The sequence below is a fragment of the Pyxicephalus adspersus genome, chromosome Z, assembly GCF_032062135.1.
Source record: "Pyxicephalus adspersus chromosome Z, UCB_Pads_2.0, whole genome shotgun sequence".
Taxonomy (NCBI): Eukaryota; Metazoa; Chordata; class Amphibia; order Anura; family Pyxicephalidae; genus Pyxicephalus; species Pyxicephalus adspersus.
In genome coordinates this window covers 35,276,612-35,294,422 of record NC_092871.1, presented here as the reverse complement: position 1 = coordinate 35,294,422, position 17,811 = coordinate 35,276,612, and the positions used below count along the sequence as shown (strand labels likewise).

At 37.7% G+C, this 17,811-nt stretch overlaps 1 protein-coding gene across 1 annotated transcript in view; it reads right to left on the bottom strand.

Annotated features, from left to right (window-relative positions):
* The window catches only part of AMMECR1 (AMMECR nuclear protein 1), an 82,436-nt gene that overhangs the window by 28,381 nt on the left and 36,244 nt on the right, over window positions 1-17,811 (bottom strand). Inside the window, exon 2 of the mRNA XM_072430584.1 lies at window positions 5,899-6,486. Within this exon, the coding sequence (XP_072286685.1) occupies window positions 5,899-6,293 (395 nt within the window). The 5' untranslated portion in view covers window positions 6,294-6,486. The remainder of the gene's footprint in view (window positions 1-5,898; window positions 6,487-17,811) is intronic.

Genomic DNA, 17,811 nt, shown 5'->3' with positions numbered 1-17,811 from the left:
GACATTTTTCCCAGTGACCAGCAATGTAAGAGGCAAATCTAGCAGGGATTCCCTGAACACCTGAAAAGTATTTTAAGGGTTCTTCTATGGTGAAAAAGTTTAAAAAGACCGGGTCACACTGTACCACCTTATAATGGGGGAGTCGTTGCCAACAAATCAAAGTATAATTTCTCTATTTTAGTAAAGCTGAAATATGGCTTTAAAACAAGTACTAAAAAAAATGCAGTGTTTGAACAGGATGATGAAAACCATCAGTGTTTCAAGCACTTATAAATGTGGGAAAACACCCTCGTTGAAATCAATAGATTTATTTACATTTTTTAAATGTTGTAGGGAGCATTATCTATAACGCTCAAAAACGTGCCTCAAGGAAATGTCCTTGTGTAGAATAGCTAATTGGAATGCATGAGAATTTCAAACATGGGCTTTTAAAGCCTCAGGTTAAATGTCTGTGTAGACCCAGCCTAATCAAAAGCTGCTGCTCTCACCACAGAGAAGTAGTGTGGAGCTGCACTGTTTTCCACCGATAAACTGAATCTATTTCTTCATATGAACAACAGGTACTTCCACAAAAATTTGCCTGGAGTTGTCATTTAATACAGAAGAAAGTCATGCTGAGAATTAATAGAAATTATAAACTACATACAACTAGCTTCAGCTGACAAATAATTTTCCCATGAATTCAGATGACTGTTTCTGGATTTCAATATACAACCATCACATGATTTTCAGTGGAAATATAGTACAGCAGCAGGGTGTGGTCTAGGAAACAAAAATACACAGACTGCATACATTTCCCATGAATGCACACATTCTAACAAGACCGTGGAATGACTGCTAATAATGTCTAGCTGCCAGTAGGGAATCTTACCCAGGGGAGTTTCTTCCAGTGCAATAATGAATATATGTATTATTCTATATGCTTTGTGTCCACATTACCAAGGAAATAGATTTACACATGTCCCCAGATAAGCTTTAACATCATCCTGTTATCATCCAGATACCTTTGATCTGTGAAACCAGATACAGAACATGCCAATAGGTATTATCTGAGTATAAACATTTTTCTAATGGCATTAATAAAAAAAAAAAAAAAAAAAAAAAAAAAAAAAAAAAAACAATAAAACAAAAAAAGTGGTTTATACTTGAGCTTGTAGAGTACTGAATACAATATAGCAGTAAAAAAAACTGCATCAGTACACGCTACAAGATATAAACATCACTGACACATTTCTAAATAAAAACTCTGCAGCGTGGGGTTTGTTTTTCTAATAAACTGTTTTTACTCACTTGTGTGGTTTTGGTGCAGTAATAAACAAAATGCAAGCCAGAAGCTTTCCACGAGTACCAAACTCCTCTTCAAGCTGAATATTTAACCCTAACTCAGGATGATCACAACAGATTAGTTAGCCCTTCCTGCTCAGTTTCCACCAGTGCTGTTCTAGCTTACTTAGGTGAAAAGCTTGTTGGTAACCATTAACTTAATTTAATTTTATTTTGCTGCTTCCACACTATTGATTTTAAAAGTGGAAAACAATGTAAGTTCCTTTTAACCCAAGCACAAATGTAACTATATATGACATAACCAATATCTAATAGGATACATCCCTACAATTCTGAAGCATTAGTGTTTTTACTCATATTACATTTCAATATATAAAGTTTAAAGCCAACCTTTAAATGGGACACCCGTTCTGGTGAAAGCTGACTAAAGGGGATTTAATGGTAAAGTTTACCCCCTACCTTTTGAGATCTATAAAACAGAGTGAAGGGAATTTACCATGGGAAAAAAAAACTGATTAAACCTTTCTAAATATCCAAAATTAAAAAAATAAACAAATTACACAGGTGACTGTTGTGCTTTCCAAAACTAGGAACATTAAATCTGACTAGAATGCACTGGAAGATAAGCTGAAGTAAGTCGTATTGTCCTTGTTGGGAGTAAAATGTTTAGGAACGGCTTGAAAAATGACTTCTACTTGTCCCCAACTGACCTCATACTGATGGAAATAGATGATGGATTTTATGAGTTTGGCCTCAATTCAGGGTTTGAAGACATTAAAAACTGGTACGGTTTATAAAAATGCAACAGCAAAGCAAATTTTAGGCAAACATCTATTTTGTTATTACTGCACTGTCCTTACTTATTTTCGTAAGATTTTTCAATTAACCACAAGATATAAATATTTCACTACGACCCATGTCTTATTTGAAAATGTGTTTGAATGGATCAGCCACAGAGCAAATGTATTGTTTTCAGTGGGTAGGTAGAATTATGGAAGAATTAAATGTAGCGGACACAACCATGGTAAAGCACTTCAAATCATGTGCAGGTATGGCTGGACATATGTGCATATACAATTACCAACTATATAAACAAGCTTTTTGGAAAATTAAATGCTTTTTGCTGCTACCCATTCAGCCCTGCTCGGTAACCATTATACACACAAGAAAAGCATAACCTCTCATTATTCTCCATAGAAAGGTTATGCAATGAACCAGAATTGGCGCTGCCAGCTAATTAAAGCAAGGTTTTTACCATTACGAACCACAAAAATCTCAACCCTTCATCAATGTGCCACCATCCACCACACGTGAGTGTGTCAGTATGGGGAACAGAGACACAAACTACTGGAGGAAATCTCCCAAGCTAAACTACTACAGCTAATTATTCACAATGGCCGCATGCTGGGTAGATTTAGTGTTTCATTTTAACATTAATCTGGAAGTATTCAAAAGGGCCTACTTCCAGTCTAATTACAAATCCAGTCTAAATCATTCTCTGGCCAACTTAACTGGATGACCCAAGATGAAGTATTTTCCATACACGGAAAAGTTCAAGCACACTAGTACTCTATTCAGAGATGAGGATGTGTGGCTTGGTATATGGGAATGTAAGGGCACAGAACGTTCACTTTGAAAACCAAAACACCTAATCTGTAAAAAAAAAAAAAAAAAAAAAAATGGCTACTAAATCAAAGATTCCAAAGCACCATGCTCCTCATTTCAGACATGAATATTTTTTCAACTGCAAGACTGCAATGGAAGTAGGTCAGTATAGAGTGGAGCAACCTTGGGGACCAGGCTTGCAGCAATGTTGCACCCACCCTTCTGCTGGTCTTCGATAATATCTGTGGAAAAGACTGTTGTGCTTTGTAACAAATGGTCAGTATTACCAGTTAGACACACATGTGGACTTCATTGAGGGTGAAGACTAAGGGTGGAAAAACAGTACTACCCCTTCTTTACAGGGAAAACTCCCAGATGTATTGGCTGGTCTGAAATAGGAAGCAAAAAAACCAGACCAAGATTTAGGTTTATCAAGCAGGCTGGGTCCTATAACATCACACAATGTGCTAATTTTGCTTTCAGTTATTGTTGACTAAAACACACGTTTGTGATAGTTGAGGGGCATGTTGTATGTTGATGTATAGACATGTTCCGCTATCTATTGTGTTTTTTTCTGTTTTATGGAAAAGGGAGGGGAAAGGACTAGCATCAAAACAGTGCTAAATTGTGCACAATAGTATACCACTAGCGGCATGCGGTGGATGGGCTTTTATAATCCAACATAGCATAGATCACTATTGAGACATTCCCAAATGATCGGCGGCCAAAAAAAAACCTACTGTGTGCTGCAGTCCTCCATTTGTTCCTGTACATCATTGTATCACTGATAGTTTGCACATTATTGGACACAATTGTATTTCATGTTCACCAAGATATAGCAGTATGCTCCCTAGAAATCTTTTTTTTAAAGCTGGGTCGGAAGAAGCTGTAAAGCAGGGTGGTGGCCCTCTGTATTGTGACCCAACATTTCAGTAACCACCCAAAAACAGCCATGTGGTTACTGAAAAGTGCCGGGTGCTGCGCCTGGCTAGAAGGGGTTGGGGAGAACACTGTATATGTGTGTGTATATATATATACATACATACATAATAGGCAAACACTGTAATGCAGGATTCACCGTTTACCTTTGAAAATCATTTTACAAGACATAGCTTTTAAAGCTGACACACAACCATGGAAATAAAGATCACATACCTAGGGAACTATGTAGTGCAACAGATTGTACAATGGCAGATTGGACAAAATGATAATGCCTATATGACAGCAGCAGATGTTGCTGGCCAAGGCTCATAACCTGAAGTTATGAAACCAATTCCAAGATCTATCATCTCCCATCTGATACCATTGTTTCAATAAGATGCATCAGATTGTGTGATAAGCAGGTACAATATAACTGCCCTCTCTTGTCTATGACTTCAATGAAGAAACCTTTAACAAAAATAGCAGCCACTTCTGACAATTCCATTTAAGAAATGACAAGTTGCCTGGCTGTCATGGTGATCCAAGGGGTGAAATACTTTAGGTCTCTGACTCAGAACAAGTTTTCAATTTGAAAACCTGATTTGCTGTGTCTTTACTTGCTTTGTTTTTTCTGGGTCTGCAAATTTGTTTTTTTTTTCTTTTAAGCATAACTTTTTTTGTTTCCGATGGCAAATTTGTAAAATGGATATCAGCAACAGCCACTGAAAGTAGGTGGCAAGACGGTCGGAAAACATCAAAGACAGTGTTACAAAAACATTAATATTGAATCCTTGGGGCAAGAATGGCCAAGTTCTTTTCAGTCTCTTCTAGGTATTTATGTTTTTACTCTCTGGGGCAGACTTACCCACATACCTAACTAATGAAGCTATTCCCACTTTTAAATATGACTTGTCACACACAAAGATCAGTCAATAGAAACCGTCTTTTCTTCATTAAGAATTCGATAGCCTTTTCAGTGATCCTAGGCAAGTCTAGATTGTATTCTCCCAGATCATAAGCTCTTCAGGGAAGGGCCCTCTCCTTCTGTGTCACTGTCTGGTATTTGCAACCCCAATTTAATGTAGAGGGCTGCATAATACGTTGGCGCTATATAAATCCTGTTTAATATTAATAAAAAAGTCTTTGTAGTTTTGCTGTAGGTTCTTACATTTACCTCCCCCTCCCTCCCCTTTCTGCTGAATGTCAACAAACATTCAGCTCCTTAACCCTGCCCATAGAAATGGCTGAACTAGACAAAACATTCTGCTACAAACAAAAGATGTCTTCCCAGTAACAGTAGACATTTAATGTCTGTGTGTCTCCTGAATGGTCTATGGTGACCAGATCCGGTACAAATGTTATGGTGAACACTAAAAACCATAATTTAACAATGGAGTGTTGTGGTACCAGCATATATATATGTACACCTAGACAATAAAACGCCCCAAGAGTTTTATCATCCAAGTGTTACATTTGAAGCATTAGGAAAAAAGAAATTCCATTACTGCTGCCATGGGGGGGGGGTCTTTGTTCAGAATCCCTGCCAGACGGGGCTGTCACTCCATTTGTGATTTCCCCGTCATGGCACTTCTGAGAGAGACAAGGGACTGCCCACCATCAGGAAACCCACCCTGAGACATGCCTGGCTGCCATTGCTGGAATGTCTCCAGACAGGAAGTGGCTGCAGTCTGGTGCTAACAAAGGATGAAAATAAAGTGAAAACAACTTTATTTAAAAAAAAAACAAAACAAAAGAACATTGTTTGCACCGTGCGGTGTCCTAATAAACTAAATTAAACGGTGCTGTAATACTCAACATGAGAGGTCCAGCCTTCATCTATATCACCTCCCTAAACATGTATGCCAGCCATAGTATAATGCTCCCTGGTACTGATTACGGGCTTGTTCTAATCAATCTATCACATCACTAACAAGAAAGTAAACACAAAGAGCTGTAACCCCTGGCAACCAGCTGTAGTTTGCTCCCCTCAGAGAAGTTCGGATGTTGTTGCTGCTGTGTGCGGTCAGTCATATCATATGGAATCCCAATCCGTCCTTGTGACCCGGCACCCCCTCCCCCGGCACTTACTATGGGTCATTGGTGAAGCGAGGTGTGCGGGGCGGCTGGTACCCATACAGGTGGCAATACAGAACGTCAAAGCAGAAGCAGCACATCTCGGCGGAGACCACCATCTTGCGGGTGCCTGGACTTAGGCTGGAGCCACAGCCCTGAGAGAGAGTCCCGCAGCCCGGGGATAGGCTGTTCCCACAAGCCAGGCCGTTCACCCGGCTGCTTCCACCGGGCCCGCTCGCGGAGCCTCCGAGGCCCAGCTCTGCTCCGCGGCACTGGCTCTCCCCGCTGCAGTGCGGGCCGCCCGGGCCCCCTGAGCCAGACGGCGGAGAGCTGGATAGTTTCTGCTTCTTCACCCCACAGCAGCCCGCCGCCATCTTGGAACAGTCTCCCACGCACCGCTTCCGACCCATGCTCCGGGCGTCCTCCTACTGTGCGTGGTGACGTCAGAACGCCCGGCCTTCTTAGGTCCGCCCAATCCTGTCAGTCAGACAGATGCTGGTCCCACCCACGGACTCTTAAAGCTGGTTGATTGGCAAGCTGAGGGAGCTGTCAGTCACGCCCCCTCCTTTTCCTATGGCTGGATAACGGACAGGCGGGTAGACCCTGCAGAGGGAGACACAGAGGGGAAGGCTTGTCAGTGTGACCAGCTGATATGTCCCATGAAATGTGTCACACTATTCCATATAGAAACAGATGAATAAATCAAGAGAGAAATTCCCCTTATCTTTTTTAAATTGAGTATAATTGCCACACCCAGAAAAATGTTTAAGCACGATAACATAAAAGACACACAAAAAGCCTGTGTTTCAACGTGGAAGTGCTAGAATTGTATTGAAGGATTAAAGTGTACCTAAACTCAGAATTTTCACTCTACATTAAAGGGTTTATAACTCTTTATATGTAAACTAAAAATTATTTTTGTTTTTTTTTTAAAGTTGTTTTAAAATGTTTTGTAAAGTTTGTAAAGTAAAGTTGTAAAGTAAGTGCAACCTAAATAACTACCCATAAAGATAGTATACAAAGCCAGTGCAAATAACGTCTCAACCCCGATGCATTTCGCCGAAAGGCTTCATCAGGTTTTCATACCAATTTGAGTTTTTGACACAAGTTTTTTAACCTCTTCGCAACCAACCAGCACAGGAACTATGTTTATGTGAATGCTGACCCTAAGAGTTTTCCGGAGCCCCAGAAAAACTACTACTACTGCTTTCCATTACCCATCTTTGTAACGGTCTCCATGCATCCCCTGAAGAAGCCTTCTGGCGAAATGGGTTGGGTTTGAGACATTATTTGCATTGGCCTTGTATACCATATTTAGAGGCAGGTATTTGTCTAGTGAACAGGCACTTCTATAAATTGAATTGATAAGGGGTTGGCTATGTATATTGCTTGAACTGCAATATTTTATGATTGTTATGCACTGGATTGATGGCACACTGGTTGCTGTGCCTTAATGCTTGAATACAATTCTAACACTGCCACGTTGAAACCCAGGCTTTTTGTATGTCTTTTATGTCATTTTGCTTATTCTATATAGAACACAAGAGAAACACTATGTACACACAAATATAGTGCTAAGAGTGCATTGCATACTGAGAGTGGTCCACAGTGATGCAGCGTTTACAAAGGGACAAAAAGAATGTCAGACACAGATGACAAGTATCAGATAAATGCATTAACATCATCGTTGTATAATACCCATAGGGTAGTAACACAATAGTAACACATCAAATATACATTGCATTCAATGAAAAACATAGCAATGTGAATCACCCTCTGGGGTCAGCCTATCATTGATACACTCAAGATTCACACATTTTTCTGTGTGAACAAATATATGAATCTTGGGTAAAATTCATAATCAAACTCCTTTCACTGTACACTGGTGTGTGAACAAACATAGAACGGGATTATAGACCAAAGCCAATATTTTATCTGTAAGAGACCCTGTCGTTAATATAAAACATTGCAAAAAAAAGCTTTAAAAAATAAGGTATTTTTGATGCCTAATTTTATTTTATTTTATAATTCATGATTTAACTGGAGGGGAAGTACTGTGGGGTGTCACTTGAGAGGGGCATTCATCATTTCTGTTGCACAGCAAAGTTAAACAGGAGCAGAGGGATCACATGACCGGTGTATGCCAAAGCTACAGTTCTAACATTCCTACCCCGTTCCGCTCTAAGGAAGCACAAAGCCCAAAAATAACCTGATAAATATGCACCTGTTTGAGCTATGTACAGACACTAGATCACTGATCATCTCCAGCAACAGTGCGATGAACGCACATTGCACAGACAGCATTGCTCATTTTATAGAAATGGGAGGTGAAGCCCATAGGAAACAGCAGGAGTCATTAGATTGTTCAGTGATCCAACAGAGAAGGAACATTGAGGGACTGTTGTACAGGAGCTAGATTTTCACCCAAAATGATAATGAACGTTTGCAAATATTTATTGATCTGCCTGGTTGGATCAATGAATAATGTCAGGGGCCTGTCACATTTTTGTCTGTTGTATGTGTACACTGATTGCATTTTTTATATTTTGCCTACTTGCTTGATAAACACACCTTGAGTCTGCTGACATTCAAAGTGGTGAACAGCAGTTTCATGGGTTGTATGGAATATGTTTAATGCACATAAAATCGTATGGGAAGACTTTGGATGAAATTAATGGTCTGGCAACAGGATCCATTTAAATGAAAACCCATGTGACCTCCTACTGAAATTGGTATTAGCTTGGTGGCCATAATGATCCTCAGTCTTTCTGAGTCACTGACCTGGGACAAGATAACAGCCAGTAAAGTCATAAAGTCCTGATCTTCATACATGTTTTAGATCAGGTAGGCACAGAAGGGCAAAACAGTTTTGAGTTTATGTTGAAATATTGGGGAAAGAGGGAAATATCTGGTACAAAAATATTTTCCAATACTGTTCCAATGCAATACAATTTTTCACAATGCACCCTTGCATTTTTAGTTCAAGATGCCTATTCCATGATATTATGGTAAAATATACAATTTTACACTTAATCCATAAATTACAATTTTGACATGAGTATTGTTATTTATTACAACTTTTCAATTAGAATAAAAATTACAATGTTTATCTGCCACAGTGGTCCCTGGTAGGAGTAATGAATATTAGGATTAATGGCAAATTTGTCTCAGTTGACACTGCTAGGTTGTAAAAAAAGATAGGTGGCCAAAATTCTGCTATAGGGTGACACGATCTGCAGCTACACCTCTAAAGATACACTAAATCTTGTCAATTCTCCTTTATGCATGAAATGAACTACCACATTAGACATGAACATTTTTATAAAAACAAACAAGGGTTGGGACTTTGCACTTCATTAAATAAAGCTAGAAAGATAAAGGGTGCCATACACAGATGAATTCTTGTTCCATCATGGTGTTGAGAAAGTACACTAAGGGGTCTATTTATTAAGCAGTGAATCTGACATTCCCTGAAAAATTACCTCATGAAGAATCTTCCAAGTCCATGTGTTTCAATGGCAGTATGTTAATCTTCACCAGGGTGAAATTTCAGTGAAAATCAGATTCACTGCCTAATATACCCCTAAGACATCTTTTGCAGCAATAAAATATACAATTCATAGAACTCATTTCATGATTTTGTACTATAATGGAATACAACATTTACACAAAGTATTGCAATTTATAATTTAAGATGTATTCAGTAGCATTTATACATCAGGTACCAAAAGATTAAATGGGATCTCAAACACTGCTTAATTCAAAGAACACATTAACCATCCAAATGCATTTTCTCAGTGTTATCTATGCAAAGTTGGCAGTCTACTGTAAATGTCAGATAAATATAAAATGTGTTATATAATTTACTGTACATAAATGTGTGACCGCAGACCACTGGGAGAAATCCAAGAAGCATGAATTATTTAGATAAGGTTGGGATAAACAAAGAACAATGTTAAATTATAAAATGAGAATATTTTTTAAGCTGCCACATCCTCATGTTATGCTAATTTTTTTATTTTTTTTTAATAAAAGGTGAGTGTTTGTTTATGTGTTTTATGTGTTTCAGTCATCACTGCATTTTTAAATCATGGATAATGGTGTTGATAGATTACATTTGTGCCAGAATGTGTTGTGTACCTGCCATTTTATTAACGTGTCTTCTTGACAATATTGCAAGAAACTGGAGCAAATAAAAACATCCCATTGTTTTCATGACTGCACTTAAAGGTTGTCTACAGGGCAGAGTGGCATTCAGTGTTCAATAGATCCTTAAACACCTTCTCCTATAAGGAGAACCAGTAAAACCCCCCTGAAATATTAACCTGCTAGTTAATAATTTTGTCTGAGACAGGATTTGTGGTTAGATCCTTTTGTGCCATGTTCAGCTCATAACATTACCTGCTGATTATTTTTTTTTCTTTCTTGCCACAAAGGTGAGGATAACAGCATGCTGTTGGGTGCCACTAAATTTGCTGAGATCCTGGAAAATTTTGAGAGGCCTTGTGTTTTTTTTTTTTTTTTTGTATGCATATACATTTGTTCTTTTTTTGTGACAATAATAAAGAGTCAGCAGCTAGTAGGCATGGACTTTTTTTTAATCTACAGAGTTTGCTTTGTTGCTGGCACTCTTCTGCTACTCTGTGCATGTAATTTAGTTCCTAACAGATTAGAGGTCGTTAGCTGCAGTATACATATATAATATATTGCACATATGCATCTGAATACTACATAGGGGCCTTTTTATGCTATATATATACTTTTTTGTTTTTGTTTTTTTTTGTTTTTTTACTAGAGTTTTAGTAACACAGTTCACAACTTTCAGAAACCTAGAGAATAATATACAAAACACAGCAATGCATCACTGTGTGTAGATGCAATAATCAGAAAAGTGAAATAAGTGCCTATGTAGTGTTCCTAATATTAGCTTTCATTTATAAAGTGTAAACATATTATGTGGTGCTGTACAATAAACAGAGACTGAAGATGACAAGCCTCAATACAAAGCAAGTAAAAGGGGCTGTTCATTTTTTGGCACAAGAACAATTCCAGGATTGCTAAACAGAGCTTTTACAGCCATTTCCATCCTTAAAAAACATTCTGCTACATCCAATACACTTTTTAGTACTTTTCACTCACTAACTTTTACTAACAGACACTTATAGGGGAAGTATTGCACTGTATTTATTTAGGGGTCTTTAGAAACAAGTAAAACTAAATTATAGTTAAAAAATACACTGATCAGGCTCTATTGGCTTCCTTTTAAAATAGATTAGTTCACTTTGACTTTATATTAATGATTAGCTTTTTTTTTTATTTAGCTATCTGGAATCTGATAATTTTATGTATTAGGTACTGCTATAATGGCCTAGGAGAGTGGTTGTCCCCATATAGGGTTTTATGGCATGAAAGAACGAATTCCAAAATGGTTTCACATGGCAAATCAATATTTAGGTATGAATCTACTGTCTTCCACAACATCAGCATAGTGCTGTGCTGTGAATTATTTTTAGCAGCAAAATTATACAGTATTTTTCTTTTTTGCTTATAATAACATTTGGTAGGCTTATTTTCTTTTATTGACACTGATATGAATTTCCTAAAAATAATTTGCTACTTGTTAGCAAATGTTATTAATCCTGGATCAGATCTGTTCCAGGTTTACTAGATCACCCAGCTTCACTGTTAAAAGTGTATCCTATCCAGCTTTGGAGAGCTTTAATAAATCAGGCCCAAAGCCTCAAAACAGTTTGTTTTCTATCTATAAACTCGAGACCCATGCAGACCTAGATCTACAACCTCACACCTGACCCACAACTTCACAGCCTGGAACCACTCGCCCTGAACATGCTGAAAAAAGGAGCTGCTATATCACAGGATCATAGCGGCAATATCAGAGATTGCAGTTACAAAATGTTAAACTAAATGTTGCCTAAAATGCAAAAAAGTGCAAATTAGATATATGTAATCTGAGCAGTACCTAGATGTCTTGTAAAAGGTGCTTAGTACATAAACATTATATTAAAAGAAAATATAAAAGAAAGGATACAATCTGGAATACCAGAATGGTTTTCTAAAAGTAAATCAGTCACAAAATGATGACATGATGCATAACAAGTTATAGGGATATATTTATAAAGCAGTAATTGTGACATCCATCAAACATTCACTTCAGGGTAATCTTCCAGGTGCATGTGTTTTCGATTACAGTTATTCATTTACCTGAAGCAAATGTTTCATAAATGTAACATTACTGCTTTATAAATATTCATCATAATTAATGGGAAAAAAAACTGATTATAATTATGCACAGCAGCAATAAAAATATATTATGAGATAGATATTATGAACAAATGTGGACATAAATAGCACTTAAGGCATAGGTGTAAACTTTACATTAAATCTAAGAAATACATTCTTTATAACTAAACTAAATCACAGTAAAAGTAATAGTTTACTAAAGAGATAAAGTTCGCTGACTTTAACTATCTAATTGTGCAAGAAAAGTTTTGCTTTTTCAAATGACTTACCGTGTAAAATTGGGTATTCTTTGCAAAGTGAATTTTCAACACATTCATTTGGCTAAGTGATATATTTCTTGCAAAGTAATAATTAACCTTGGTAAGTAAACAACTAAAATTCTTTAGTAAATCAGCATCAAAATATGAAATAGCAGTCCATTTTGTATGCAAGAATTGGGAAAAAAATGCTTGTGTACAACTGGAACCAATTGCTGTGATTTCACTTTGTTAACAATCACAATATGAGAACAATTGGCATATTTTATTAGCAACAATGGGAACAATAAAAAACATGTCTGAGAAACAATAACTGCTGTGATTTTACACCAATCACTTTCCCCAAATACATTTTTTACAAATTACAAGTAATTATCAGAAAGAATTGTCTGCTTCTTTTTTAAAATCTGTCCGTAGATTAGCTGCACCGACATCAGCCTTCTGTAGAAGAAGGAGACTGGCTGGCCAATGTGTTGGACGTCAAAATACAAATTTGAGCACAGGTTGCTCAAATTCTGATTTCCAATCTCAGATCAAAATAGTTAAAATCTGATAAAGAGATAACTCTGGTCTATCAGGGTCAAAACTATGTGACTACCACTACTAAGAACTGGTAATCTGCAATGTACATCCATTTTATTTTTAGCTTATATAAACCTAAAGGAACAACGCATCTGTTGTGGGATTTTTTTTTACCCATGACTCCCACATGTGTGGGTATTAATAGCCTGCAACAAGTTGCCATATAACTGATACAGTTCCAGCACTATACTAAATTGCTTGTATACACAGTAAAACGTTTTAAGGTATCTCTTAGATTTTTAATACAAAATTCTGTATTCCTTAATTGTATGTTTACAATAGAAATCTTTACCTGATGGGTTGGCAACACATATTGAATATGGTTGGCCAGTATGATGCCTTTCAACTGTCCTTGTAACCCTAAACTAAATCTACCTTAAGCAGCCATAACTTCGTGCTTGCATATAGGAATAGCAGGCTGGCATTCAATGCCTATGGATTGATGGCAGAAACAGTGAGGAGCATGTAATGGTGTTCTAATTCACCTCATAGGGTTGCAGTGCTGTGCTGTCCATTATCAATGAACGCAAACGACATCACAAAACAATGACATAAAAGATTAAATCCAGATGCTATAATAAATATTATAAAACCAACTAATAAATATTTTAAACTGACTACAAATACATTCAGTATCACACTTTCTAAATAGGAACATGTTACACAACACTAAGACTACATTAATAGAGAAACTATAATAAACTTTACATAATATAACCATTGTCCTTTCAGTCCTGACTGTTACCCTTTTATTCAATATGTGCTTGTCAGCTATTTGCTGAATACTAAACAGCACTGTTTCATAGGTTCATTAATCATTACTGATGGGATTTGACCTCTTTTTTAAGGGAACATGATGGACAATGAAGTTTACATACATTCTGAGTTGATGCTCATATTACTTACAGTTGACATTTAAACGTAATTTGCAGGGACACCTTAGTTATGGGTTGGACTTAAACTGTAAGGAGGTGGCTGGTAATTATTTGTATATGTGAAATTTAACATCAAGTTGGTAATTATTGTATTTGTAACACATTTAAAATCAATTTGCTAATCCCCTAAGAATTATTTCAAACATATTATGTAAATTTACCCAATCTCCTTGTAAACAATAAGGCAGAGTATACATCCTTGTGATGTTTGCCGAGGGACTTGTGCTGCATTGCACTGCATTGACAAATAGATCAAAAAGGAAAATTTTAACATAACTGGCAATTCATAATAGGACAGGACATGCTGATTTTAAATTATAAATAAGCGTCTTACAAAATGTGATGGAAAAAAAAAGAACAAATTTGCTTGCAGATGTTTTGTAATAGGAAATACAGACAGATAACAGGAGGAGCTAGTTATCTTATTCAGTGACTCATAGTGGAAATAATAGAAAGTTTCTGTAAAAATAATAATGCAAATTGGTATGACAAGGTATATACAAGCTAGCTACAAAGTGGTTGATCTTTCCATTTTTCTTCCCTTACATAACTCCCTTTAGGGAAGTTTTAGTGTGGCATGTGTGTCTCTTTCTTCGCTCAAGGCAGTGCTTAGTTCCTTTTAACTCATGCAAGGACTTTCCTTTCTTTATTCTGTGAGGATTGGATGGACAGTGTGGACAGAGTGGACATATCTTCCACTTTCATCATACCAGGATTTGTGGGGACTACTTACAGGGAAACATGAACTTATTCTGGTTAGACTCACTGTAAATTACTGTGCTATAAATATTTAATGTAAAGTCCTGCGTAATATGATGAAGCTATATAAGTCCTGTTAAGTATTAAAAATAATATTAATAAATATATGTAGTTTCATGTTTACTCACGCAGGTAATTTGAGGTCAGGGCCTTCTGAAGGGTAATAAAAGGGGAAATATACATGCCTCAAACACCCATTTGTAACCTTTAAAGTGTGTTCAAATTTTTAATCTGGGTTTACATTATTTGGATATTCTTTTATAAACCCTTCTAACAAATACCTCCTTTGAGATCTTGTTTTGTTTTAGTAAAGCACAGAATCTGGAGTCATTGGTGTGTTGGATCAAAGTGGATTACCACTGGTACTCCAGTTAGTGGTACTCAACAATACTCCCAATGGGCCACAAGTGGGGAAACTTAATTTTGGTAAACTGGTGTAAGGCCCTGATCCAGCAACAGTACTCGCCAGACACCAGTCCCCCAATCTAACACCGCACTCTTCACCTAAAGCATGACCCTGCTCAGCCTAGGGAGACTGGCTGTTTCCCAGAAGATGGTTGCCCCCAGGTGCGAAAAGGATGGTGCCTGGGAAAGAGCAGGCAGAGGACCAGGAGCCAACAGATAATGCAGTACCAAGATTCGAACAGACAAGTCCAGAATACAGAGCCAGAGGTCATACCAGATAATCCATCTACCAGATAATGTACACGGGCCAACACAAGCAGAGCTGGGGACAGAGGCAAAAGGTCAGTCCAGGCAGCATAAACTCGCAGTCAGAAACAGTAAATCAGATGTAACACACTCCAGCACAGATTAGCCCAGCTAAATGTTACAACAGGCACTGGTGATAGGAGCAAAAAGGCTTTAAAGTCCCAGCAGCCAATAGCAGCGCTGGATAGAGTCAGGAGCTGATCAGTCTCTAGAATCCCTTCAACTGTGAACAGCTTAACAGTGTGTGCTGGGGATGCCGATATAATACATCAGGCTGCACAGCTAAAGGGAAGCAGGGGCTAATGCTATTTCTTTATTCTCTTTGCTGCTGCAAGTGACATTACTGGGCAAAATAGGCTGTGTGGGATACTGTGGTGGCACACAGCACGGAATGGCCGGCCCAATAAGGGTTTCCTAACAACTGAAGTGCAATATACCTGCAAAGGAAACAAATAAAAGTATAACATTATACATCATACCTCTATGTGAACCTTATCACTTCCTTCAGCTTTACAACTGGATTGAGCCCACACTAAAAAATGTTGAATAACCCCTTTCCATCACCTCCTTTGAGACGATATGTCTCCAGGCCTCTGTCTCCCCTTTGGATTCCCACTATGATTTAAAGCCAGCTCATTGCTCTCCAATCTCTTAGATCATCCTTTTATGTATGCAAATGAGAGATGGACTTTGGTCAGCCTTGATCTGAGTGGCAATATTCATTGTTAGGGTAGATCATCACTGCTCCACAGTATTGGGTAATTGCTTCCGAGATTGTACCTCCCCAAGCAACTCAGTTCGATGGACTGGCCAAAAACCTACTTAATTCTGTTCATAAGTATACATTATGATCTCTTCTCTTCTAAATTAGACCATAACTTCGAATCCTTGGCATGCTTTTTTGCACCTTCATTGCACAAATGAGAAAATCACCAGTGTCTTGTCTGATACCTTTGAGAAGTTATTTGGCTCCCTTGGTCTGCTTATACATTTCCTGATATATGCAAGTCTTTCTGAGTGTGGCAGCTGTTGGCTCTCAGTCCCTCTCTCCTTCTCTCATTTACACCTGGATCACTCCTCTTCATGAACCCCTTTCCTATACTCCTGTCTCTAACTATCCCTTCCCTTGGCTTTTTTCTATCTCTATTCAGTCTGAATCTTTGCAGATGGATCTCCCGTGGCTAACACATTTGAAGTTCTACTCTTCCTTTTACCAATTTCGCTTCACTTTACCAAACAAAAGTTCAGACATACCTTTTTGAAATGGCCTGTTTTCTTTCCCATGGTTGTCTCCTACTCTATATTTTGATTCCCATGTCTTGTGGTTCATTAGAATTGATTTGACACAGTGTTATTTCCTTTTTGAAGAATGTGTGTTTATAATAAAATATGTAGACTATGAATAATGATTGATTGGGCGACAGTTACTTTTGTGTGTTGGTGTCTCTAGTATTTAAATTTCTAATAGGAATAATCACCAGAAAGAGATTACTGCAGCTTTGACAAAAATGTGCCAACACTGCCCTGCCAATAAGGGGCTGTGTCCTGTGTCCATTCAATGATTTTGAACCGTTCTGGGATTTACACTGCTCTGTCCCACAGTGCAGCCCCACCTGGCAGGGGAGCAAGGTTTTTACCTATTGCAGTTTGTTACCCACATAAGTATTTTCCTGTCCAAGCTGGAGATTGAAAGCATTGAAAGCACATTTAAAGGAAGAGAAGCAACAGAATGATGAGTCTTTCTGTCACTATCTTCCCTCACTGATTTCTTGTGCAGCATCTCCCTTCCCCACGCTACGTTCTGCAAGAAACTGATACCAAGTAAAGGCTGGATATACTGCTTGCTTTTAAAGATTTCAATTAATAAATTAATAAATACAGAACTGAGCTGTGTCTTTCATATCTGCCTTTAGAATTGAAGGCACAGTGTGGTAGATTTATGACCGATCAATTCTATTGAAAATTAATACACTTACCCGAAACATATGTAATTATAGAATTAAAGTGTTTTTAATCAATCACAGCATTTAGCTCAAATGGGGAATGTCGTTATGAAGCAGATGTAAGGTGTTCTTCTACTGCAATACAGCACATTTAAGCTGAGCAAGATCATCCTCAAAGTAACCCTAGACATGATTCTAGGGCCCACTGGATGCTCAGGGGTCCAGCTACAAATTCCATACACTTGTACAGAGTACAATTGATTGGAACTGTGAATCTGTGTGTCATCTCACAAGGGGGAATGCATTTGTTCCAAGTTGGTCCTAATAGGGAGGATCCATGCAACTATAGATAATGCACATGGGGAGACTTCTGTAGCTAATACACTTTCTATTATTTACAATTAGAAAGATAGGGGGCCAAAGCTGCAATTTTATCCAGGGCTCCATTCTGCCTTATTTTTTATATATTTGGATAATTTA